The 27,246-nt window shown below is 41.5% G+C and overlaps 1 protein-coding gene across 18 annotated transcripts in view; it reads left to right on the forward strand.

The window, feature by feature from the left end:
* The window catches only part of afdna (afadin, adherens junction formation factor a), a 118,829-nt gene that overhangs the window by 79,152 nt on the left and 12,431 nt on the right, over positions 1-27,246 (forward strand). For 11 of the 18 annotated variants that reach the window (XM_086264909.1, XM_086264910.1, XM_086264911.1 and 8 more), the window contains 13 exons: positions 14,177-14,242; positions 14,331-14,404; positions 16,582-16,700; positions 17,977-18,177; positions 19,209-19,300; positions 19,496-19,696; positions 20,221-20,359; positions 20,929-21,328; positions 21,629-21,873; positions 21,960-22,174; positions 22,681-22,860; positions 24,720-24,758; positions 27,007-27,141. In XM_086264909.1, coding sequence (XP_086121035.1) covers positions 14,177-14,242; positions 14,331-14,404; positions 16,582-16,700; positions 17,977-18,177; positions 19,209-19,300; positions 19,496-19,696; positions 20,221-20,359; positions 20,929-21,328; positions 21,629-21,873; positions 21,960-22,174; positions 22,681-22,860; positions 24,720-24,758; positions 27,007-27,141 — 2,106 coding nt within the window. The remainder of the gene's footprint in view (positions 1-14,176; positions 14,243-14,330; positions 14,405-16,581; positions 16,701-17,976; positions 18,178-19,208; positions 19,301-19,495; positions 19,697-20,220; positions 20,360-20,928; positions 21,329-21,628; positions 21,874-21,959; positions 22,175-22,680; positions 22,861-24,719; positions 24,759-27,006; positions 27,142-27,246) is intronic. The other 7 variants (XM_086264918.1, XM_086264919.1, XM_086264925.1 and 4 more) reach the window with 2 other exon arrangements.

A 27,246-nucleotide genomic window follows, 5' to 3' on the forward strand; every position in this document is an offset into this window, starting at 1 on the left:
TGTGTTTGTGTTACCGCACCTCTGATGTGTGGACCAAAGTACAAAAGTCTGCAGATGTCCGTGTAAGATGCAATTTTGGCTTACATACACATAAAAGTATTAATTTAATAATCCAACAAAAGATACATGAACAGGAGGTTTACACACTTGGGCATATGTGAATATCCAGGTCCTTAATTTGTTGCATCCATACACCACCTCAGTGGATTTGAAATGAAACAGTTTGAAGTTCGGACCTTAAGCTTTAATTCAAGTGGCCTGACAAAAATTTTGCATCAACTGTTTAGGAATTAAAGCTATTTTCACACCTTGTTCCCCATTTTCACAAGACCAAAAGTGATTGGACGATTGACCATGTCACAGCCATAAAGAAATTCCAATTTCCAAGCTAATTCCAAGCTTACAAAACACTTTAAAATAAAGTAACATTAATCCGTGTTAATTTTGTGCTTTGTGAGTTTGCCCTGCTGTAAATCTCTCACGCAGTCATAAAGTGCGAGCAATTGTTGTAAATCGGTGTGTGTAAATCACCTGACATGCTCAAGTCAGTCAGGTAAACAGAGTGTGGGGCAGGAGTTTTGACGTTGCATCGTATAGTTGTTTTTCATGAGGCAATGATAGGATTAGATAACCAGGACTTCATATGGAGAGGTTTTGTTTTGTAGCTGTCAAGTCATTTCATTTTTGTCGTTGGATTGCATGCAAACTGCTTTAGGGAAAGCACGAATCAGAAACTTCCGAAGTGTAAAAGAAGGTCCGAAGGTTGCTGCTGCAGACTGATAAGCAGTTTCATGTGCAGGTGAGGCTGGTTCCCTCATTATTTTACAACAAACGGCGCAGGCATAAAATCTGAAGTTGAATCCAAGTGTTGAGTTAGTATTTTACAGCCTTTAATTGTATTTTTTTTAGATAAGGACCAATGAGATGCCAGTGTGTCACAAGACTTAAACCAAAATAAAGCTTTCAGAGAGTTGGCAAAAACATCAGGAGTGGCCAAACAATCAGCAAACTGGTTTATTGTTTGAAGGATTGCAGCGACCAGCTCAGCAACACCAAAAGACCTGAAAAACTACAGGGTCACTGATGTTTATTGAAAACATAACTACTGATAGAAGCAGCAAGATGAATTGAAGTGTATAGGACTACTTTCCCAAAATGATCAGATTGAGCTTCACAATTCAAAATGATAACGGCCCAAAGCACACTGTTGAACCAACACAAGCCAGTTTTCTTAAGCAAAGGCAGGTACCTGATTTCAACCCAACAGTACATCTGTTTCACTGGCAGAAGATATCAAGAGGCGAAACACAGCTTTTGGTGATGTTCATGGGCTCTAGACTTCAGCCACTGAGACAAAGGGTTTTCATCCAACTGTTTAAAAACTATCCTTATACTTATTTTTATCACATATTGATTGTTTTGATTTCTAGTTTTGCAAAGAGGAAAAAAACGACAAAGTATATGTTGATGTCTAACAAATTATGGACCGAACTGTACCTGGAACGCCGTCCAAGAAAATGCAGAGCTTCATTTTGGTAGAGAAAATGAATGTGGCTTGGATACCTGCTCAGTATGGATGTAATAAACATGTTGCTTTGGCTCCAAGTTTTGAGTTACTCATTTTGGCCACTGTCACCTTGTTGCTAATGCCCAGATACTGATTGTGTAGATTGCTTGTTAGTGCCAATTAACAGAAAATGCTAAACTTTTTTGGACTGTTGATCCACACAGTGGGCCACCAAATTGGACAGACTGTCACAATTCATTATTTGATGGTTGTAAACATGTTAATTTCAGCTCTGAGGCGTAGTATTTTAACATGACACATTTACATTAACACTGGAGGAACTGCAGCCGCAGAGGCTGCTGTTTAGTAAAATGTAATGACTGTGACACCGAGCTACTTCAGATGAACTGAAAATTTAAACAAAAACACTTCGAAACGCAAAACATTTCATTCAAGTCCAGGAAAAACACAGTTGCACAACTTGAAGTTGAAAACAATTAAAATGTTAAGTCTGCTTCCAAAATAGTTTATATAAGCTCACCGCACATCACAGGGAGGCTGTAATGTGAAACGTGGAGTATATTCAACTGACATCATCTTCCAGTCCAGTCTCGTCTCCACTGGTTCCCTCTAATCTTACATGTCACAGCCATCATCAGGCGACTCATCCTGAGTGTTTCATAGCAACAAGAAAAGGCTTCGCTACCCTGTATCTTTCCTAATGTTAGTAAGAAATCAACTCACTGGCTCGCTTTCTTGAATTTAAAAAGTTTTCTGACTTTTTTTGAGCTGCAAGCCAAACATGAACCGATGCACAGCATGTACCTCAGAGCCCCCAACAGTGTCCGACATGGTTTTGATTATAATTTGAAATGGCAAAGAGAAGTGAGACACAGTTGGGTGTCCAGTTTGACTAACAAGTTTCCTTCAGGGGCAACGCTTCACTTTCAGGCCAGACAGTTACATAATTCTACATTAAGGCCGTTCCATCACCAAGATTTCCCCCTAACTGGGTTCCTCGTTGTACTGTAGCTTATCTTGTACAGAACAGCAGTATCAAACCAGTATACATCCATGCAAGAGGATATGAGTAGATAAGACTACTACGGTTTGCTCTATGTACAAAACATAATGATTTTCTTTCTTTCTTTTGATTGGAGCAAGTTTCCTGCTTAAGGCGAGAGCTTTCCTGTGTGTGTGCAGTCTGACTCTGTGTGTGTGGATGGGAAGAGTGGGAAGGAAGGATGTGCTGAGGAAACCTCCTTGCTCTGTTTATTTTCAGAGCTGTGTGGATGTTTGAGAGAGTGGCAGAGATGTGTGTATGTGGGATGGGAAAGGCAGGTAGAGTGAATTTTGTCAAACAGATGCCTAAATTCTCTGTAAACTGGGCTGAGCTTTGTCCTATTATATAACTCAGAGTGTGTGTCTGTGTGCGCGTGTGTGGTATTTGCCTGGTGGAGCTGAAGCAGCGCTCCACCTCAGTCCGACCAGCTGGCGTCCCAGCCGACACTTCACCTCTGGACCGCTGTCTGAATTTGCTGTTTCTTAACAAACACTCTGCAATTAGGACGCCGTGGAGGAATTTGGGAGCTCTTGGGAACATTTGAGGAATTTACTGCAACACACACTGGACTGTTGGGCAACTTTTAAAATTTTTTATTATAACACTTTTTCTATATTAAGATTTATTCTTTTTCCCGGTCAAACCTTTGAGAATGAAGAGCGGAAAGATTCCTGCACGTCTTTGCTTTACATACAGGAACTTTTTTATCCCACATTTCTGTCCGTAAACAGTGATTTTTAAAAGTTCAGCTCAATGGATTACGCTCAGTCTGTGTAATTGCTGGGAGGTTTTAGACTTGTCGGTTCATGTTAGCAGGTTGATTCGTTCTCTGGGATTTAAAAAAAAAAAAAAAGAAAAAAAAAAAAAGAAGGAAGGAAGGAAAGAAAAGGAAAAAACAGGTGTGTGCAGTTGGTGCGGGTGTGTGTGTGTCCTCCGCTGTGGATGTCCCCAGTGTGAACTGGTCTGGATAACAAGCAGCTGCAACATGTGGTTTTCTGTGGTGGGCAGGAAAGACCAGGTAACTGCTCTTTTTATGTCATTTGTGTCTTTTAAAGGCAAAGAGACTGTTTCTGTCTGCTCTCTTTGATGTTATTATAAATTTAAAAAAAAAGATTTGAAAGGTGGTCTGTAAGTTTGCATCCATGTAAACCCGATTAAGACTGTTGCGTTTCATGTACGATAGACTCGCTCTGCTAAAATGTTGACCTTACTGGGGTTTTTCCTGGCTCAAATCTCACTGTTTGATATACAAAAAAATGATAGGTGTACTTCAGTAAATTAAATACCATCATAATGTACGTGAGGGAGGAAGTTTCCTTTTTCCTTTTGTGCTGGTAACAATCTTTTAGATGGACACGAGTAGTCCATGAGTATTTAGTGTTTATTTAGAAGCACATGCTTGTGAAGCAGCTGGTTGAATATTCCTGGATTTATCGAGTGCAATGGCCTGCTGGTCCATCACTCTTGGCAGTTTGCTGTCAGTGCCGTTCTGTCACTGGTTAAACAAAAACCCCTGGTGTTTTTAATAGAAGGGAAAAAGAAAAGGGTAAAGTGCTCTTCAGCCAGATTTAAATTTGTGACCTGATTTAAAATGTAGATTCTAAAAGAAGACTCCTTAATCAGATTTTGCAGAAATCTCCATAAATTTTAAAATATTTTATTAGACTTGAAGAATTTCTTTTTTGTGTGGTGGGGAGGGGGTCTGACAGTTCAGCGCAGTTTAAATGCTAGATAAGAATTCTGGTGTAAAATGGGAATATTAGCTCATAAAATCTGTATGTCGAATCAGTGATTGCTCTGTTTGAACTCTCAACCTTTACATGTTGGTCATTTTGTTGGAGCCCTTTGTCTCTGTGGAACAAACGTGTGGAGAGCAGATTAGCATCCTTAAAAATACTACATCAGTCAAACCCACACACGTGTGTTTTATTGCATTGTGTTTGTCTTCCCTCCGGGCAGCTCCCAGCTGCAGTTGAGGAAACACTCGCTCCCCTCCTCGTCTTCGCCCTCCTCTTGTTGTCCGTTGGTGTGTTTACTCCTTTATCAGCGAAAGAAAGGAACAGAACATCCTCTCTGTACAGATTTAAAAACACCAGATAATGTTTGTGTTGTGTCGTAATTGAGGATTCCCAGAGACAGGACAGTGTTTGATAAAGGAGAGCTTTTCCAATCTCCAGTTAAAAATTCTGGTCATTTATACTGCTTTGGTTGATACATCCCATCAACTGTTAAAGTTGAGCTTGGTTAACGCTTATGAGGAAATGTCTCAATTTTCAATAATTAAATATGTATATTAAAAATGATTAAATGGTGGAGGTTATAGAATTTGTTCACAGTCCTCTTCAGGGGTTTTGTGGTTCGGTCCGAGTTAATTTAAAATGTCCTGTTTTCAGATAACTGAATGACCGAATTATTTTGTCAATGCAGGCCCTTAACTACCATCAAAACAGCTAACACACTCGGACCGTTTACCAAGCAGCTGCCCTGCACCGCTGACCTTTGGAACCACGATGTTCTCTGATGAACTCTATTATTACAATTTTACAAGAAATCTGAAAAGTTAAAAGCCAGAAAGTGTCTGGTTTAGTAGGTGAGCTACTGTGCTCTCATTGGCAACTTCTGGCCGTCACTCATACCTTCTTCTGAAAGGGGCGGAGCCTGCAGCTGTTACACTTCGGTCTAAAAGTTCAGACACTCACACAGTTAACATTGGGGCTCAAAACCAGAGGTGTGATTCAAAAAAAATGTGTGGTATTTTGGATGGAAAGTTGAAATATACATTGTGGAGACGTGTGAGACTAACATTAAAAACTAAGATTTAAGCTCATGCCGATGATACGTTGTTATCCCTACATTACTAGGAAACTAATTTATATATTTCTTTCTTTCAAATGTTTTGCTTTTTGTGTGCACTTGCAGACAGACAGGGAATAGAGGTTTAAACAGTTAAAAGTTTGGCACTCAAACCAGAGTTATGCGGCTTGAGAAATGAGCTATAAACTGAAAAGGAGGAGGATTGAATCTGTTTCTGCAGTGTTTGAAGCTTTAGTTGTGTGTGTTTGTTTGTTAGCTGATAGAAGCGTATTGGAAGTGTAACAATAGCATGAGAGCGTCCCACTAAGGGCTGGAACAATGAAAGGATGTACTGCACGCACACACACATGCATTCGCTTTCCTGTTGGGCAGGAGGTGTTTACGAGGTGTGGAAGGAGAGCGTTTGTTCACCTTGGCGCTCGTTATGAAATCTATGTAGTCACATTTTGGCACATCTGTGTGGGGAAAAACTGAGGCATGCTTGTAAAAGGCTAGGGCTTTTTCATTGTTTGTCTTTTGCTTATTTTGTTTACATTTTTGTAGTTTTGGTCTTATTTCAGCATTTTGCTTTTTTTAAAATTTGAATTGCATTTATTTCTAGTGCCGTATGTGGTCTGTTGGATTAAAAACAAAAAATAAATACATAAATAAAATGAAATATTTTTTTGGTAAATCTTTAGTTTGGTTACTACAGCTTCTGCATTTACCACGTGATGTATTCAAGCCCCAAACTCCATTTTTATCCTTCTGCAAAATCACTGGAAAATAGTTCATCCATCCTTCAGCTGATCCATCCATTTATGTCTTTCCGTCCATCAGTCTAACAGCCGGGCCATCCATGCATCCTCCTGTCAATCATCTTTCTATCTGTCAGCCGATTCATCCATTTATCTTTCCATCCATCTGTCTGTCAGCCAGTCCGTTCGTCCATCCACCCGTCTGCTAGCTGATCCCTCCATCCATATATCTGTCAGTGAATCAGTCAGTCAATCCACCCATCTTTCTATCTGTCAGCTGATCAGTCCAGGACTTGTTCTTTCTTTTTTTCTTCTTTTTTTTTTTTGAATTTCTGAGTTTTGCAGTTTACAATGCTAGGTACAGGCACTAGTTGATACAATTTGCAGTCATTGTCTGATTTTGTCCATTCCGCACCAAAAAGCACACCCTACTACCAGCAGCAATAAAATACTTTTCTGGAGCTGAAATATATGCATCTCACCATTATTTGAGACCCTGAACTTCGTAGATATACATAGGATAATCTGAGATGGACAGAACAAAACACTTGAACAGTTTTTGAGTTACCAGGGTGCTCTGACCTGCACATTTGACCTTCTATTTCACTACTTTCCCATCTTCCATCACGGTCTCTGTTTAATACAGGGGTAAGAGATCAGCCATCATCTTGGCTTGTGGGTTACCTACTATAAACCTGTTGAAGTCAGCATTTTTGTATTTATTCAACAATCGCAAAGGTTTAGAAATGTCTCTGTAGCAACAGGCGCAACAAAATTTAAATCAGAGAATTGGGAACAAACAAGTGGACAGTCTGTACCTGCCCAGGGAAGGCAAGAGAAGAGACTTAATCACCTAAAAATGATAAAGCATACCTGCGAGGGTGAGCTGAGCATAAATTCCTCTTGTGGATAAGTGGTTTATAACCTCAGTCAAGCTGCGGAAAGGTTGACATGCTTTCAAACTGTAAGCTGTAATTTTGGTATGCCGCCAGCCTGCATTAGCAGCAGTTTGTGTCAGATGTGTATCAGACGTACGTGACTCGTGTGTTTCTCAGTGTGAGTCAGCCACAGAATGGCTGAGGAGAAAAATGTCACATCACTTTGAGTCGTATTTATTTTCCTCTCTTCAAGAGGAGCGATTATTACCAGAGACATAAGTGAGAAACATGGTGCCTAAAGAGTAGACTAGAAATCTATTGGAGGACTCGGCAGCAGGAAAGTTGGTGTAGAAGGATAACTTTCAAAGAAAGAAGCAAAAGCCTTTTAAAACCTTATTTTTGGGTAAAGCCGTTACCTTCATTGCAGAAATAATTAAAGGAGGAAATTTGATTACATTGCATTTACCAGATGCGCAATACACCTCATTTATGAGCTGTAGAAATTGTTATATATCACAGCAGTCCTACCTCTTTAACAGACAACGCTTTGTTTTTAGTGGGTTATCAGCTCACGTTAGACACCCAGGAAGAATGAAATTGTGGGCAGAGGAGAGCTTTTGATACTTGGTGTTCTTTGTACGAGTCGAGGACGGGCTTTTCTTCTTTAACAGGTGTGAGTTCAGAGAGATTTTGAGTGTGGAGCCAGCAAGGCCACCCTCGGGGCACTGATGTTCAAGCTCATGTTTGTTGTGTGGCTAGAACTTGTAAGACAAGAGCACCTGACAGGATTACATTGATTCATTGTAGGTTACACTGAGAAGTGTGACGCATAGCAACAGGATTTGGAGTTGGCTGAATATTAAAAGCTGGATTTTCCATAAAGGTTGAATTTGGAAGTATATTTAAGAGCAGACTTCTTCGGGTTGTTTCACTCTAATAGAGGTGTGATGTCTTAAAGGTGCGCTTTATTTGGTGTGCGAGGGTTCGTTACAGGACTAAATAAATAAAGGGTCTTCAGATATTTCAGTTATTCTTATGCATCTAAATTTGTGTTGATTTGTTGCCAATGCTTGTGACAAGCAACACACCTCAAAATTAACAATTTATAGCTTAATTGTTGCAACAAACTTGCTGTTTGCATTTGCTCGTGCATGTTTCAACCTGCCTGTGAATTTGCAGTTGGCCTGCTCGTCTTCTCTGTTTACACAACAGAGAGACCGTGACTCGTATTTGTAATCAGTACGTTTAACAGAGTTTTGTTTGCCTTTTAGCTTCTTATTAGGATTTAAGCTCATCAGCTAGTGCTCATTTATTTATACAAAAGAATCCACCTGGATAACATCAATCTCTTTTATATTTTTTTGCCGCGGTGCAATTTCTTTTCTAATGTGTCGTATTATCTGATGTCTAGCGCTCTATAGCTACACTAGAGGCCAGGCTGAAACGGTTAGAGATGAGGTTTCAGGTTTCAGCACTTCCAGCTCCTCCCAGGTTTTCCAGCACACTGAAGCATAAAAGGAAAAAACATCTCAGTTAATTAGCTGCTGTTTGTGTTTCTATTGACTCACTCGAGTTGGTTTCCACCCAAAAATGCAAAGTATGCACCCTTTACCTGCCTCTCCAGTCTGAGGCCTTCACAGCACGATAAAACTCTGTTACATCCCAGCTCACTAGGTTCAGAGGCAAAAAGGTAACCAACCACAAGGAAAGCAGTTTAGACTGAGTCGTTTATTTAATAGATTTTATTAGTAGTCATGTAAAAGGGAACCAGAAGCGTGGAGCAGGAGGCTGCTGCTCAAGCCAAGCACCAAATAAGTAAAACAAAAGGTGATTGCTAATGGAAGGGTCTTAGCTAACGTGTGCTGTTGTCATTAAGAATAATATTTTTGAAAAAATGAAATCCAGTGCTTACTGGCCCACCTACTAAAACAAAAATGACATAGGAAGTGGCCTTCCTAGCAGACAGCACTTAGTGTTTGTCACACTACAGTAAAAATGATGGCATCCTCATTATAGTCTTTTACATTTTGAGACTGATTGTACGTAGTTGTGGTGACCAAGAGGTTACTTAGAGCTTGCGGGTGTTGTGCACTCAACCCTGGGCTGCAACATTCAGTCACAAGGCCCAGGACACCTGTCTCCAAACAAACAGGGTCTGAGTTGGCGTGTAATCCCTCTGTAATCCCCCTTCGCACAGGTTTGCAGATAAGTGCCAACAATAATAATAATAATAATAATAATAATAATAATAATAATAATAATAATAATAAAGTACCTCGCTTTGCAATGGGAGACTCAACCTAACTGGTTGCCAACTGGTTATATTCTGGGACCAGACCGATTAAGTATGGCAGCAGGTGGGCATTGCAAACAGTGGAGCGACCCAGGTCCATAACTGCTCTGCTTTTAAAAGTGCTTTATAAATAAACATCAATAAAAGTGTAAATATAACATTTGCAGTGAATAATGTTTCTGCCTCTGCCATTCTTGTGAATGTCTGCACCTCCACTCATTGCAACTCGTCAGTTGATCTCTGACCTTTACACATCGACTTCCACAGTAGCACATCTCAGCTGCTGTACCTTAACTACTTCCTCAGTCTGTGTGCTGCGTCCTGTGTGTGCTGCGTCCTGTACGTGCTGCTGTAGTCAGTTGGAGTCATCAGACACGAGCTGATGCCGATGCTGCCCTTCTGAGCCCCGCTGTAGGATCCTCTTATCTTTCCTTAAAAAAAAACAAAAAACCAACCCATGATATCCTCCAGGGATCTAGGGAATTCCCGCAAGTGTCTCTGGGCCTCATTCTGGATCAGTGCATGAGGGCCTGGCTCCGTCTGAAACAGACGCTCTTTTAATGTCGCCTGTAATGTATAACAGACATGAGACAGTCAGAATGATTCACTGTCCTCCTCTCATCTTAATGTCAGTCACAGGAAATTCGTGCCTGCATGAATGCAGCCTCATTATCTCACTCTCTCTCTCACTCACTCACTCACACACACACACACACACACACACACACACACACACACACACACACACACACACACACACACACACACACACTGAGAGCTGAAACCTTGTGGCTCAAATGGCTTCAAGGCCTGAGGGTCTGCGCTGGAGAAACAAGAACACAATGTTCACTCAATGTTAAGTGCATATTTAAATGAGCTAGTCATTGGAGTAAAAATAGGGAAAATTATGCACTTTTAAAATATACTAGTAATTGTCATGCATAAGCTCTAGACTTCAATAACAGGCTTTCATCCACAGTCCACACACATTTGGGCAAAATATGTGAAAGCTCTGGCATACATTCCTCTCATTTAGAAGACGGGGCAACACAAAGGCCTTTGTTACTTAAAAGCAGCTACATTTCTTTTCTTTTTTTTTTTATGTCTCCACATACTCAGTTGTTTCCTTCTACAGGAAATCATTTATAGTCAACAAACGTCTCAGTAACAGGCGCTCTGGTTGACCTGCTAAATTTTGAGGAAATATGAGCTACTTATGGTAATCATTGAGGCAATGGTAAAGTAAGAAATTTTCAATTTGCTGCTTAAAGAGTTAATTAAATTTCCTTTTTTTTCTGGCCTGTTTATCCAGTGTGCAAAGCCCTGACCTCAGAAAAACCAGATAAATAGCAAAACAAAAATTAGTTTTTGCTTTATTTTTCAAATTCATTCTCTGACTTGTGAGTTTTGCAGTCATTGTGGCTGCTTTGGTTTCTCTCTGATGGCAACAGTAGAGATGTGAGGGCTTGATTTCATCTCCTTACGCTCCTTGCGGCATTGATGGGCCATTAAAATCCTAAGTTTCTACATGAGAAACTGGGACTGTTGTGGAGAGCCGCACCGTTGAGCTTATGAAGAGCTAAAATTGAAAAGACCGAGCAGAATTATGTTGAGATTAATGGCGGGGTTCTCCAGTCCTCAACTTTAGTGCAGTCTAGCAAAATCAGTACTTGTGTGTCTGTGCATGCAACAGAGGATAATGTCACCATAGCCTGCAACAAACCTGAGTGCTAATTCATCGAAGGCCAAGATGGGCTGGTGATGTGCAGCCCTAAATGGGTGAATAGCACTACAGGCCAGAGGGAAAACACATTAACCTTTGATTTTAGGGTAAACTTTAGCGTTGAAATGTCTCCATTCCTCCAGGTGTTTGTGGTTTGTTCTGCAGTCTTTGTCTTCTAAACCACAGCTCATGAATCAGTTCATAAAAGTGACCTGCTATCAGTGAGAGCTGTTAACCTGAGTGCAACCCCTGTTTTGTTTTTTTTGTTTTGTTTTTTTCATAAGACGTGGCTTTACACAGACACACTGCCACGTTGCCAGGTCTGACAAATGGCAGCAATTAGAAGTCTTTTTAACCCACTTCACAGTTTTATGAGTGACTTTATAGTCATGCTGTGATTCTTAATGTGGAGGTTGTGCGTTTGAACCTTTCTTGTGATGTTTTGGGTCGCCTTTAAGCTGTATTTTCTTAAACTGGCTTGAAAGTATGAAGACTTGTCTCCAGTCTTTTATCAGCAAGATTGTCAGATATGTTTTCTTTGCTTCTTAAAAGAAAAAGAGAACATTTCTTAATTTATCCTCACTTAAGAAAATCCTGAAGTGCTGGCGGTGGAAAATAGTTTCATACTTTGCACAGCACGATCTCTACAAAGAAAGACTGCTGAGATATTTTTATGGTTTCTGGTTCAACAGTTGCACAAACTCCAAGGATAAACATGCGTTGATGGTAAAGAAAGCGTGTGATAGAGTTTGATAGTAAGCCAGCGCTCTCCACTTCACAGGAAAACTACACATACAGTCAGAACGCGTCGACAGGAGCTCTGGGCTTTGTGAGCACATTGACACTAGCACGTGTTTGTCCTCCCCCTTCTTTCGTTTTGGAAAAAAAATCTTTGTTGCTATGCTTTGTAAAGAAAAGATTTGACTTAAAGAAAATGTTTTGACACAAACTTAATCTGTGCTGAATCCTGTGGAGAGATGTGATTGTTTTTGCTGTAAATATTACAGGCGTACAGCAAAGCCTTTGAGTGTGTTTGACTGCAGTAAATGTCTTGAAGAGTTTCAGTTTGACATGTGAGTGAACTTGCTATAGTTCAGGAAATGACAGCTTTGCAATCCAGCCTGGTTCTGTTCAGCATCAACTTGTAGATCTAAATGTGTGTTTAATAAAAACCTGCTGATCCTGGACTCCTACCAGGTCCAGACCTTCAGTCACCGTTTCTGTCTCAACACATTAGGATTGGACTGTATAACAGTTCCTTCTTGAGATGGATGTTTTAATTCCCTGACTTTCTTGGCTAAGATAGGCAGGTTTGAAAAAAGGCAGGACGGAGACACACTTATGAGATTAAGTACAGCTCTGTGCAAATGTTTTAACCACTTGAGATGTTTGCATTCTTATCCCTCATGCTACAACATCAAGGGAGCATCTGATCGTCTAGAATTCATCATGAGAATGAAACTGTCTTCTTCTTCTTCAATTTTATTTACTTTATGTAGCTCCAGTTTACAACAAAAGTCACCTTAAGGCAGGGGTCAGCAACCTTTAAGACCCAAAGAGCCATTTGGACCCGGTTTCCATGCAAAAGAAAACACTGGGAGCTGCAAATACTTTTTGACATCTAAAATGAAGATAACACTGTAATTATTGTTTTTTACCTTTATGCTTTGTGTGAACAACTAAGGTGTGTTGCTTATGAAACCCATGAAGTGCTACAGAGAAAATTATATTTTATTTATGTAATTAACACATTTTGAACTCTTAACGAAATATAACAAAAGGAAAGACACCCAGCTGAACTAAAATGATCCATGTAGCAAACAACAACTGTTGTGAGCCGCCACCCTTTTATCGCCTTTGGGCTTTTGGAGCCTTGGCCTGGCTTTTAAAAAATAATTGGCGGAAAAAAGCACTATGCTGCTAAAAAAAAAGAAAAGAAAGATAGATATTTTCAAAATTCTGCCTAAATATGTATTTTGCCTGGTTAATGTGTGTGATGGGGCGTGGTCTGCAGCGCTGCTGCAGGGGAGCGGACGAACCTGAGCTGCACCCGCAATCACGCCTCGCCGCCTTAAGGTCTGTGCTCTCTCTGCTGTTGTGTTGGCGTGTGTCGGGCTGTGAGCTGCAAAGCTACAGCCGGCTGTATGCGTACAGCAACTGTGTGTGAAAAGCATGTTCATGCAAACAGCGTCGGGTCTGCCGTGATATGTTTACAATGGGACTTCTGCTCCTGAACCTCTGCGCACAGCGCCTGCAAATCAGGGCTGTACGAAGTCACTTTCATCTTTACGCAGGACTGTAAGCTGTCATCTGTGAGGCGTGAGCGGTGTTTGTCTTTAACATAGCTCACGGTGGAGAACAGCTGCTGACATAATGTGGATACAAAGATCCATAATTGGCCCATCTGGGGCTGAAAGTTTTGATATATGCACGGCGTTGCGGCGGTTACACCGGCTTCTGCGAGTGTGACGCTTATTTTGAGCGATGAAAAAATAATAAAATATAATTTTATTTTTATATTTCAATATCAAAATAATCTTCCAATTTAGAATTACAAGTTAAAAAAAGAACTAGCATAAATAAAATACACTTCAGCTACATACTGCGGAGCCGCAGTATAAGGACTAAAGAGCCGCAGGTTGCCGACCCCTGCCTTAAGGTTTTTTTTTTTTTTTGTTGCAGTGCATGGACTCCTGAGTATTAGACAGAAAATCCCAACAATTAAGCAAGCACTTGGTAACAGTGGGAAGGAAAAACTCTATTTTAAAAGGAATCAGGCTCAGAGAGATGCAGCCATGTGCTGTGACCCCAGGTTAATAACATGTTGTGGTGGCACTTAAATGCATCTTCTCCCAGCCTGAGCCTGTAGCAGCTCAAATGAGTTCAGGATCACCCGATCCAGTCATAACTTATAACCATTATCGGATGAAATGAAAATTATAAATGTACCGGTACTCGTATAGGGCCTTTCTACTCAGTTTGAGCATTCAAAGTGCTTCCCTACTTACAGTAAATAATTGTGGTAATTGTATGTGTCTGCTTTTTGTGTTAGGAATGAATCGAGTTACTCGATAAAAACTGAAGCACTTATGAAAACCATTCGCTTTTTCACCCGCAGGTTTATGAACATTATACTTACTGTGTTTGGTTTTTCTCTGCAGGGTGCTGGTCAGGAGAAGCTGGGCATCTACATCAAGTCTGTTGTCAAAGGCGGAGCAGCTGATATGGTCAGTATGAAAACTACGACGGAAAACAGGAGAAAGAATCAGGATGTGATCAATATGTGTGAGTGTGCGTCTGTTTGTGTTTACACAGGATGGTCGTTTGGCGGCAGGTGACCAGTTGTTGAGTGTTGATGGGCGGAGTCTAGTCGGCCTATCGCAAGAGAGGTGAGAAACTTGTACAGCAACATTTTTTTAATCCACAGAAATAATTTGGGAAATCCTGAGCACACACGAGCAAATTACAATTTTATGATTGACCCCAAAGAAGCAGCAGGGTGTAAATAGTGTTTTTCTTTTTATATATTTAACCACCTACCGCGCTGTAGTGACGCATTTATGGTCACGAGATGATGAAACTGACATTTAATGTTATTTTAGGAGCAGAAAACATTCAGCGGCACGTCAGCATGATAATTTACTTTTCACCTCAGGGTTAAGACATCCTGAGGTCGTTGCATCCCGTTGGTCCTTGTAAACACACGGATTTTCCAGCACGTCTGGAACATGCAGCTCGAGCAGAAAAAGGGTGTGTGCGTGCGTGCGTGCGTGCGTGTGTGTGTGTGTGCGTGTGTGAGTTTTGGAAACAGCACCAGAGCACGCGGTGGCTAACGCCCCATTCAGATTAATCCTGTTATTCCTCTTGCTTGACATGCACAGGCTTGATTTTTAGTGTTATTACCTGCATTGTGACAAAGAGTCAAACTGGATTAACAGATCATTAAGTTAATTGCTTTAGCATGCAGATAGCAGCTAAAGCAATTAACTAATTTTTCTAGATTTCGAGTTTTTGTCATGGTATCATAGCGTGGTAATCTCAACTCCCAGCAAGTAGAGATTAAGGGATTTTTACCCTTTCTGTCAGACATAGATGTGTATGTAAAGCTGTGATGTTTCCAAATATGGATTTGGAGCCTGTTTTCCCCTCAGCGCCAAGGGGCTGATGTTACATTCCCAGAATCACTTCCAGTCAAACAGTTAGCTTCTGCCCTACAACTATTTATAGGATTAGGTTAAAACTCCATACACAGGGACATGTAACACATAATAGCAGGCATCCTGTGCGTGTCTGAGTGACACATCAGCATTGGAGCCAAAGTTGGAATGAAGCGTGTCTCTGGTAGTGACAAATATAATCCCTGCCTCCTCTGGTTCATAGTAAAGGCAGTTGTTCTTCCCGTTATTAACTCACAGCAGTACTGGGGGCTGCAGAGCTGTCCAGACTTCCCACTCAAAATGTTTTTATTTGAACAAAAAACAATGTGCTCGACCAACAAGCATCAGGAGGCTCTGGTGCATAGGCTTATTAAGACCATTATGTCTACATGATATGAAATTTGTGTTTTAGTGAAGTTCAATCAACATTTCAGGAACTTTTCAGGCAAAACATGAAACACCTTGTGAGAATTTGCTCCTTTTTAACAAACTTTAATAATATTTGAAACAATATTGACAATGAAGCTGGAAGAAAATTGGTACAAAATTAAAATCTCAAAACTTTTATTTTATAATTTAGAATAACTTAGAATAAACCTCTGTAGCCACCTGGGTGTTAGATACAACCTTGTCTGTCTACACGTTCTTTTACCAAAAAAGGTACTTTGATTTTTTTTAATTTTTTCCAGTCATGTCCTCATCCCGTGTTAGTACCTCATCGCTCTGTGGTCTCAGTCTTATACAATCACATTCTTTTCTATATGTGTCATATCTTAACCGCTTTGCCTTACATAAGAAACATGTCGAAGCTAAAAAAAACACCAGTTAGTACAATACATTCAGATTATATTTATCACGTGGATACAAGGAAACTGCACCATAGCAACTTCAGTAACAAACTAAAAAGAGACACAGGTCAGGTCTTCTTGTCTGACATGCTTTAAATCCCTGAAGTGTTTAAAGTAATCCAAAAAACAGACAGCGATCAGCATAAAAGGTGATCATAAACCAAAACTACAGGTACCTAATAATGGTAATCAAGGTTGCCGCTCCTAAACATGTGGCCACCTGATAAACTGCCACTAAATAAGCCAAATTAAACATAATCACAAGTCACACAGTTGAAGTTTGTCTATGAAAAAACAGTCAGTTAAATTTAAATGTATGTATACATCTTAGTTCATCTGATTGTGGTATGGATCGCCACAGATGCGGATTATAAATTCCTGTTTGCCTAAAATGTTGTGTTGTTCTTCTACCCTATTTTTTAATTATGAAACCCTTAGACAGCCACAACTGCGACTCCACACTGGGCTAAGTTTGTCCCAGAGAGTGGGGCTGTGGAGGGGCTGCAAAGAAACTTGGCTCAGTGTGTCCCTCTGTAATTTGTGCTCCCCCCTCTTGTTCAGGGCGGCAGAGCTGATGACGAGGACGGGCTCAGTCGTCACTCTGGAAGTCGCCAAGCAGGGAGCCATTTACCACGGACTGGCCACCCTCCTCAACCAGCCAAGCCCAATGATGGCAAGAGGTGAGCGCACACACAAGAAGCAGGATTTTATTCATGACTAAAAGTTCTGGTGTATGGTTCTGGATGTAATTTTGGAAGCGCTGATGATTTGTGGAAATCTTTGTGACTTATTGATAACTTTGATGGCTTATTAATCAAATTAAATCAACTGAGAATTGATTTTGAATTCTGGTTAGTTGTCTTCAACTATTTCAGCCATTATTTGTACAGATAGATGTAAAAACTTGTCTTGGGTTCAACCTTTTCCACACGCATGCTGATTTTTCTCTAATTCTGGTATAAATGTAATATTTGTATCTATTTTTTTTTAATAGATACAAAGGTTGTTTTCTTCTCTTTTTTTTTTTTTTTTTTTTAAAGGATTGGTAGTAAGACACAAATGAATAAAATCATTAGGAGTTTTAAAAATAATGAAGCCATTTTTCTACCTCAATCAACAACCCTCAGAGGCATTTAAAAACGGCCACAAACACGGCTCTCTAAAGTATTTAAAAGTGGTAATGAATGAACTATTGTTGGTCCCACTGAAGGGTGTGCCAGTAATTTGGTGTTGTGGATGATGGAAAAGAAGCAGGCTTGTCCAGACAGTGTGTCCTTGTTGTCTTCCTCTGCAGCACAGTAAAAATCCTGCTAGCAGACTGGAGGATATAATGAGAGCTTGTGGCCAGAGCCAGCTGTGTGTGTGTGCAGACACACGTGCATGGCAGAGTTTACAGGGTTGTCTGGCTCTGCGCTGGTCTTTGTCTGCTTGAGCGGTGACCCCAGGTTCATTAAGGAAGCGTTCTGGCCGGGCCAGTCTGTGGTCCACGATGACGATGAAGGCGTGTTTCTCCCAAATTCCCTCGACCGCAGACTCTTGCACCGCTGACAGAGACGTTTAACAAGCAGACGTCGAAGGACGGTCTTTAGTTACAGGAAACTGGACAAGCTGAGCAGGAGTGTAGATTCTCACAGAACGATGGCGTGAAGCCAGAAGAAGAAACAAATTGGTAGCTGTGCTGTATGGATTTTATATGAACCTATGTTTAAAATACACTTAAATGCCTTTAAATTAGCTTCAGTCACAATTACAGACGCCCCAGCAGGAGATCAGCACTTTGATGTGTGTTTAAAATGGTCTGAGACAACAAACGACTCCAAAGAGGTGAAATCAGTTGGGCCCAAACACAAACACAAGCTCGACTAGAACAAAGGCTGACAAACTGCAGCAACACAAAGATTCACTTTTTTCTTTTTAACTGTTTTCCTCTGCTCCTGTTTCTTCTTTCACCTCCAGCGTCAGACCGAGGCCGTGAGAAGAACGGGAAAATGCGACCAAAGAGTGAAGGCTTCGAGCTGTACAACAGCTCGGTGCAGAACGGCTCTCCAGAGAGCCCGCAGCCCGGCTGGGACTCTTACCCCGAGCCAAAGAAGATGAGCGGAGAAGACCGGCTCCTGAAGAACCGAGCCGACCATCGCTCCAGCCCCAACGTAGCCAGTAAGAAAGCTGCTTATTAATTATTTATTACAGTGTCATTTTAATAATTCCTCTTCTTCCGCCACAAATATAAGGTGAACTTTAACTTTAGTTCTGCACAAAATAATGAAACCATTCCTACTTATTTGGTTTACAGACTGTATATTTAAGAAGGATGTACCCACTGGGATGTCGCGCATTGTTTTAAAGCCTTTAGTTGGCCATGTTTGCTGTCACAGTGTTGTCTGTTTTGGAATCGGATATGGTCATATTTGGTTAAGAGCTTGGGCTGCTAAATTATCAATAATAGCAAACTTTCCATGTGTACATGGATACCTAATAAAGTCAGTTTTATTTATATAGCACATTTAAAACTTGGCTTGAATTGTTGCAGGTAAAGCCAAGTGCACAGTGTCGGCACCCACCTGTAACTCAAAGCAGCCACATCACTAATAATACATAACTTTAAGCTTTAATACAGTTTAAACAGATGAATTATATTAAAAAAAATCATTGTTCTTTACTATGTTTGAAATCTTCCTTTCATGGTATTTCACATCCCAACAAATTATATGTAATTTATGCTACAAGCTGGGAATTTCCTTTTACAGCATGTAAAATATCTGTAACAAAGTAGTCTAAAGGGCAAAAGGTCAGTACCATAAATTAAAATATGAAACAGAAACCAAATGGCTCAATCAATTAAGAGGAGAGCATAAAATCATTCATAGTTCAATTATAATGCAAAAAAATAAATAAAACAATTGATCCATTGAGCCATCGCTGGTCAACAGCGTTTGGTGTGGGCAGTAAAGGAAATAGGAAAAAAAATAAAACCGCCCTCATGTTATTCTGTAGCTACTCCACCCTGATTTAGAAACACAGTAGCAGCCAGTTTTCCTGCTGCTGGAAAAATATTTATTTTCAGAAGAAAAGAAAATATTTTCAGCAACCATTTTCATTCTTCTGTTCCTCAGTAATTGTGTATTGGTGAGACTTTTTGTTTTTTTGTTACTGCACTAAAGCAATGGTTTCTCCTGCCTCTGCTTCAGATCAGAGCCAGAGTCCTGCAAACAAATCAGTGTACCCCGGAGGACCTGGCACCAAGATCACCTCCGTCTCCACCGGGAACCTGTGTGCAGACGTAAGTAACCATCAGACTGAATCCTTACCCTTATGGGAAATGTAACAGCAGAGTGACACAACATTTGAGCACACTCGGTATGTTGAGCAGACATGAGAAATCATTTATCAGGTTTATGGCTTAGTCTTGTTTATTCCTGGAAAACCATCTCAAAATATTTTGTTTTTTTTCACACGCTTGTTTTTTGTTCCTCAGGATGAGCCCTCTCCTCCCCGCCCAGAGGCCTACCCCATCCCAACTCAGACATATCCCAGGGAGTACTTCACCATCCCAGCCTCCAAGAGCCAGGATCGGGTGGTGGGACCAGGGCAGCAGGGGCCCCCACCACACTGGCAGGGTATGGAGGACAGAGATCGCCTCCCCATGGGCGATAACATCCACAACAACAGCATGCAGGTACGGAAGCTTGAGATACTTTTCAGATACTGTTTTTCTGGGCGTTACAACGCTCTATGAGACCCAAAAAGATTAGTAAAGTTTTATTATTCATCAATGTGTTTTTCCAAATCACATTTTGGTGACACAGAAATGTTTGAAGCCATCAGCTTGTTGACAAGCCGATCATCATCTCCTTCTCCATCCTTTTCTGGCTGTGAGCTCCTCTCATCTTCGTCCTCCCAGTTTTGAGCATCGTTTGTTCCATCTCTTATGAGTCACCGTGGTTATATCTGCATATGCAAAGGCTTAAAAAGTGTCACAGGATTGAAAAACATATTTAAACATTAGAAATACAATTTAAGATAACATAATAAAACAGACAAACTAGAGCCTACATAATAACCTCTAAGGTAAACTTGGGAATGTAATAAGTAGCTGATTGAGGTGATATTGATTATTTGTGTTTCCAACCACCCCTCCTCTCTCCTTTTATAACGCATACTTTTCCTCATCTAATATTTAATGTTTTGATTGCTTTGCAGCGGATTAATCACTCTCAGGAGGACTTGTATCCACCACCAGGAGGCATGAGGCCAGATGAGCGAATGCAGCCACACTACCAGCACCGGGACCTGGACTACCCACACAGAGATCTCGAATACCAGAGAGGTCCACCTGGAGGTAAGAAGGAAAACCTGACTTCAGATCGGATCAGAGAGGATGACAGAAAAAGGACCGCAGCACCTGTTAGTGTGTTCACTACCAGATTATACAGCATCTTAAAGTCAGCATCCAAATGTCCCTTAAAAGTTGATTATCCTTCATGATTACATAAAACACACAAATCATGATATTAAATTCAAGGACCAGAGCAAAGACAATTTGCTAAAGCATAGCAAATCAGACGTGCTGTCATTTCTGACATTCATCAGATGAAAACAACAACAAAAATAATAACTAAGTTGTAAGTTATTTCACTTTAAAAATAAATATAAAAATCTAATGTTTTGGACTGCAGATGCCCAGGAAAAACACTCTGTAGTTTTACCATCACCAAGCCTCCATCTTTCTTCAGAAAGCTGATTAGTACTAAAGTATTGTGCCAACATTAGTGATAAAATTCATTTTTAGGCTAAGAAGGTTCAGAGGTACTGATACTGGTTTTTCATGGAGGTTTAAAGGCTTAGAAACCACTGTGCAGTTGGTGTCCCTGGTCAAGCAGGTGACCATGTGTTTCTTTGTGTCTGCAGGTCTGGTAGGGCCCGACCACTGGGCTCCACAGCCGCAGGTGTCCTCCTCCCTGGAGTCATCAACATCAAGCCAGGAGCATCTCAACTTCTCCGCGTCCTCCTCTTCTTCGAACAAGACCCAAAACCAGAAGACCGGCCCGGGCAGATGGAAGACGCCCAACGCCCCTCACACCGTGCCACCGCATTCGGCACAGCCGCCGTCTCGGTCTGACCTGCCCCCTCCTCCTCCTCCACCTCCAGCAGCTTACCCCGAACCCTACGACCCACAGCCGGACCTACCGCTTCCGCCCCCTCCAGCTGCTATCAACCCAGTAACGGCTCAGCAAGCTGCTGACCGCAAGAAGAGAGAGGAGCAGCAGCGCTGGTATGAGAAGGAGAAGGCTCGGCTTGAGGAAGAGAGGTGGGCTTGTTTTGTTTATTGAAATGTTAGCAAAAAAAGCATCTTTGTTATTTACTATTTACTATATCCGGCTTGCTATTTATTATTTCTGAGGGAAGATGTAGACAAGCATTTATGCTTGTTGCATTTTAAGACCTTGGCCAAGTCACCCTTTTAAATGGCACTTTCTCTAAAAGCAAAAACGTATTAGTACAGGATTCCCATTTTTCAATTAAAAAAACAAAACAAGGTGATGTCATACTGCTACATTTATGCATCTGATTTTGAGTATTAATGATGATGATATTGATGCATTTCCAGGGATAGGAAGAGGAGGGAGCAGGAGAGGAAGTTGGGTCAGATCCGGGCCAACCCTGTCATGCCCGTCCAGCCTCACAACGGAGGAGCCATGCCTCCTCCTCACCACCAGCCCCCTGTGGCCTCCATGGCTCCACCTCAGCCTTACCACCCCCCACAGCCTCAGCCTCCTCCACCCAGACCAGAGAAGCTGGCCAGTCTGCCGCGGTCTGCTGTACCTCCTCCTGCTAGTGCCTCCAACCCTGCTGGTAACAAGAAATGTATTAGTTACTTCTTGTTTAAACAAATAAACCAGTCTTGTCTCTGTAATAACTAGTATTCAATATGCCTGCAGGCATGGACACAGTGATCAGGGAGCTGCTTCCACAGCAGCAGCCGCGAACCATCGAGAGGCGAGACCTGCAGTACATCACAATCAGCAAGGAGGAGCTGACGTCCAGCGACAGTCTGTCTCCAGATCCTTGGAAGAGAGATGCCCGAGAGAAGGCCGAAAAACAGCAGCAGCTTCACATCGTGGATCTGCTGGACAAGGAAATCCAGGAGCTGCAGGTACTTTTGTTCACAACAGTGGGAGGAGTGATTTGAAATCAGAGATCATGTTTTAGAAGGAAGTAGCAGAGTTAATGTGATCGACTTGACATTATGAAGATATTGTGGAAGAGTATGATCAAAACTGCTATGCAAACTGTTATTTTATCTTCTTGCCTCAAGTAGGAAATATTTAATGGTAAAAACCAGTAAAGATCATTCAAAAGAAAGTAATTAGGTCAGATATTGTTAGAAATGGTTCACCAGATATTGATATCAAGTGGTAGGTGCAGGGTGTAAATGTTGCATCACACAAAAGTATAAAAGATATGATTATTAGAGAGGTAATATATCTCACACTCTTTCCACTCCTGCATCTATGCGTGGATAGAGCAGGGTTTAACCAAAGACATAAAGCTGGATTTCTGTAAAAGCTACTGGCCGGTGCCCCGTTCTGATACTTAGATGACCTTGTGGCTTATTCCGGTAAGACGACTTCAGTTTCTAAACATCATTTTGTTTTGCAGGCAAAGCCCGAGCGAACAGCGGAAGAAAACGACCGCCTCAGGAAATTGATGCTGGAGTGGCAGTTCCAGAAACGACTGCAGGAGTCCAAGCAGAGCGACGACGAGGAGGACGAGGAGGATGATGAAGACGTGGACACCGTGATGATCATGCAGAGGCTGGAGGCCGAGAAGAGAGCCAGGGTAAGAAATGGAAGGAAATGACTGAGGGGGAAAAATGAGTTCATTTGAAGGAAGTAGGGAAGGTGCTTTTTTTTTTTCTTAACAAAAAGAAAAGGAGGGAGTCGAAATCGTATCATGTGCAAAGGCTGCTTTGGCAGAAATCAAACTTTCTGACTTCTGTTTTTCGAGCGTTACTACCCATCAGCTCAGAGTTCAGGGCGAGCCGCAGGAAATCGGGCTGATGGGGGGGAAAACAGAACCGCCTTTCAAATGCTAGAAGGGAAAATGGCTCCCACTATGAATGTCCTGCAATGTGCATCTGCAACATGCTTCTATCATCGCTTTGCCATGCTGAGCTGCTTAAATCTGATTGGCTGGAGGGGTGGATGGGAGGGCAGGCGGCAGCAGTGTCGTTAAAGCTGCTTTCACATCTCGTGGATGTGACTTTTATTTGAGCAAACGCTGCACATGTGCAGCCTTTTGATTATTTAAGCACAGGTCTTGCACTACAATGGATATCAAATATCCAGTATTTTTAAGGTGAAGACTATGCTGGGTGTTTGAATTCACCGAGTCATCCAGCACGAGCCTGAGTGTGTGTCGAAACCTCAGGAGGAAAGTGCTTTTCTAGGTTCAGACACATCAGTTGTGCATTCATCCGGGTCGTGTGTAGATCTGCTGTGTGTTCCTCCCAGTAGCTCTGTAGTGAAGGTAACTGTTTTGTAGCTGACTTTTACCAGACTTTGACTGGATATTTTAGGATGCGGAACGTGGGTGTCTTTAGTAGCTGTGGATGAATCTCAGAGTTTGGTTGACTGTGTGAATTATTTTATTTTTTTATGTCTTTGGTTTGCTGCGTTCTTTTTCTTTGTTGAACTACTTTATTCATCTTGAAGACTGGTATACACTTGGTTTTAAAATCTGGGACTTTTGGCTGCTTAGGAAGGGAATTTAGGCTCATATACACCAGAAACATATTTCAGACACTAATAGAAATGTGCAGGCGTTTCCAGCTGTTCACAGTGGTTGGTCAAAGTAATTTATAATGGGGGCACAGATAAAGTCTTTTTTACTGTCTATGAGTACTGTTCCCAAGTACTGAACTGGATAAAGTGCGCAAAAGGTAAAACATTGGATAACGTGGTTAGAGGTTATTGTGACAGTATTACTAACATAAAATAATCCATTTAAATGCTGTCCAGTCATCTAATGTGCATCACTGCAGTGAGGAGTTATTGCTGATTTAGGATAATTGTGTCTCTTTGTGGTTGTTTGAGTGAGGTTTGTTTGACTTTTTTCCCCACGTGTGCATTAGTATGTACACTACCACAGGTATGTTCTGAAGTGGGTCCCAGACCACCAGTAAGGTTTGGTAGTGCTCCTCGGTGGTCTTTTACACCTGTGTTAGATTGTTCATAATGTATTTTTAAGCTAAGTGTAAACAGGGTCTAGTTTAGGTCTTCATGACTAAAAGTGGACATTTAGTTAGCTTACAGTAAATGGATAATACCACAAAATTACAACTTTCTCTAAGAAGTAAAAACTTCTTGGACTATTTTACTTTACCAAAGCTTCATTGATAAAGTTGAAGAGAAAAATATGGGACGATGAGCTCAACGTTAAAGATGTAGCTCTGTAGTTTTTAGATTTAAAAGCTTCTCATCAACAGAGTAATAAGACCAAACCATGTTTTCACTTTATTCTATGTCCTCCCCTGCTCTTCTCTTATCTCTGTTTTACTCTTTAGTTCCTCCCTCGATTTTCTAATCTAGTCTTAACTCCTCCTCACCTTCCTTTTCAGTATTTGGGTATTTCCTCCTCCAACTATCTCCCCTCCCTCTCTCACTCTCTATTCTCTTCTTCTTCTTCTTCCTCTTCAGCAGCAGACTGCTGTCCCAGCTATCTCTGTTCTAGACTTGGTATGTTCATCCTGTTAATGACGAGTATCTTCTCCCTGCCCTTACATCACTTCCTGTTTCCTGTCTGGGCTTCCCACCTGCCCGTGTCTCTCCCTACCCATCTGGGCTTGCTGTTGTCGTTTCATCGGGGGTCGTGGTGGTAGACGGGACTGGGCCATGATTAGCTAACGAGCAGTTGGTCCTAGGATGCTTGATGTTGTTTGGCTGGGGAAGCTGTCCATCTCTTTGTCAACTCAAAACACCTGCTGGGGGACGGTGAACGAAGCTGCTGCTTAAATATTGGTGTTTGATAACTGCAAACCAAACCTGTCCATGCTTTCAGATTAGCAGAGCTGCGGTTGGTGTGATTCTTTTCAGCAGTGATGTTTTGAGTACATATTGAGGTGGCGCCTGCATGGCTGAATGCATCATGGGGGGCATCTGGGTCGAGACCAATGCATGACAGTCCTGCGAGCCCCCTGCGCTGCCTGCGAAGGGCCACATCATGTTGTCGTGGTGGTCATGAATCCATCCGTCTGTCTACCCATCCATCCATTTGTGTGTGACCTGCTGAGCCTCTTTGTCTTCTCTGTATAGGGTCTGTTCAACCAAGTTATTAGATTAGCTAATTCTTGCTTTACTTGATTAAATGTACATAAGAGATGGACTTGGCCACCCAGAGACTCAGATCCATTAGTTTGTGAAGTACAATTTTGAAACCTTTAGGAGAGTCGAACTCCAGGTCTCGAGGGCCGGTGTCCTGCAGGTTTTAGATCTCACCCTGGGTCAACACACCTGAATCAAATGATTAGTTTATTACCAGGCCTCTGGAGAACTTCCAGACATGTTGAGGAGGTCATTTAGCCATTTAAATCAGCTGTGATGGATCAAGGACACATCTAAAACCTGCAGGACACCGGCCCTTGAGGCCTGGAGTTCAACAGCTGTGCTTTAGATCATCATTTTTGCTTAAAAACACTCAATGTCCAACTCATATTTGGACATGGAGTTAGGACTAATAAGCTAACAACAAGAGTTTTTACTCTAAAACTAGATCCTAGTATACAAAATAAACACATTTTGTACTAATCAAGCATTAAGGCTAATGATTGAGACCACAAACTCATCAGGAAAGTGTTTAATTGGGTAAAAGAAGAAACAAAAGTAGGGTCAATTTCTCGTAGACTTCTATACAATTGTTTTTGCAGGAAAGTTCTTGCCCCCTACTGGCAATTATCTATATTGCAGGTTCCAGACATTTTTAGACACTACAGCTTCAGAACATCACTTTGTGGTTAAATGATTGATAGACAGATTTAGTTTTATTTAACCAGGGTCATAGCATTGACCTGACCATGACCTAGAATGATGTAGTTACCATATTTACCCTAATGCAATAGTGGCAAATATTAACAAATAACAAAAATAAAGAAGGAAGACTGCATTGCCTTCAAATCTACTGGAAAACCTTTACAGTGTAAATACAACTTTTTTTAATGGAAATATAAAGACAAAGAAAAGTGTAGACAAAATAGTAATTGTAAGAAATTAAAAATATATAAAATTCACTCAATAAACAAATTGAAACGACTCAAGCAAAACAATATATCCTGCATAAGAATTAGAAAAGGAGCAAACGGGGAGCCTTATTGGAGCTTCTTTGTGGACAGATACCACCGCGAACGTTTGGTTAAACTGACCCTTTAACCACCATCCAGCCCTAGAATGGGTGTGTTTGTTTCGTTTGTCGCCATGCTGCACTTGGTTTGTCGGGATGGTTTTCGGAATATTTCTGCTGCAGCCCATTAAGCTTGCAGTTACTTCAGGTACGCTTGATTTATTATTCCTCTGCTGCTCAGTGGGACATTTAATGATCTGTAAACGAAATCAAGTACACCTTAAGTAGCCAAAGGAGGGGCTGTCTTTGCTTTTCGCTCTGCCCTTTTCCGGTTGTTGTTACTGCTGCTGCTGTTGTCGTTGTCGCTGCATGTCGGTGTGTGCATGTTTAGCAGTGTGTGCGTGCGTGCGTGTCTGTTTCTTTCTGCCTGTGCTGTGTGTTTGCAGTGCACACAGCTCCTCCCCCCAGGAGCAGTCCTGTGAGACAAATGCAGTTCTACCTCACATTTGTACACAAACATATTAGTGCAGTTGAACAAATCCAAAAGAAAATGTGCTCAGATTATGTGTCTGTGAATGCCACGCGTACTAATTTCTTTCCTCATTTGCATGCGTGCCTTGCGGCATGTTCCCCGCGGGTGTGTGTGACCAGTTGCAGGATGAGGAGCGGCGGCGTAAGCAGCAGCTGGAGGAGATTCGTAAGCGGGAGGCAGAGGAGCGGGCGAAGCAGGAGGAGGAGAGGAGGTGGAGGGAGGAGGAGAGAGCCAAGCGAGAGGCCGAGGAGAAGGTCGGTGTGTCTGCCCTTGAAACCGCTGGAGTTCTGACCTGATTAAAATTAATGCTTCGTGCCTTTATTAAAGTATTACTGAGTCAGAGCTTCAGGTGTAGCACA

The sequence above is a fragment of the Aulonocara sp. 'chitande type north' Nkhata Bay genome, linkage group LG15 (assembly GCF_057382095.1).
Source record: "Aulonocara sp. 'chitande type north' Nkhata Bay isolate Kocher_YH1m ecotype deep benthic linkage group LG15, A_spYH_male_GT1.1, whole genome shotgun sequence".
NCBI classification, from domain to species: domain Eukaryota; kingdom Metazoa; phylum Chordata; class Actinopteri; order Cichliformes; family Cichlidae; genus Aulonocara; species Aulonocara sp. 'chitande type north' Nkhata Bay.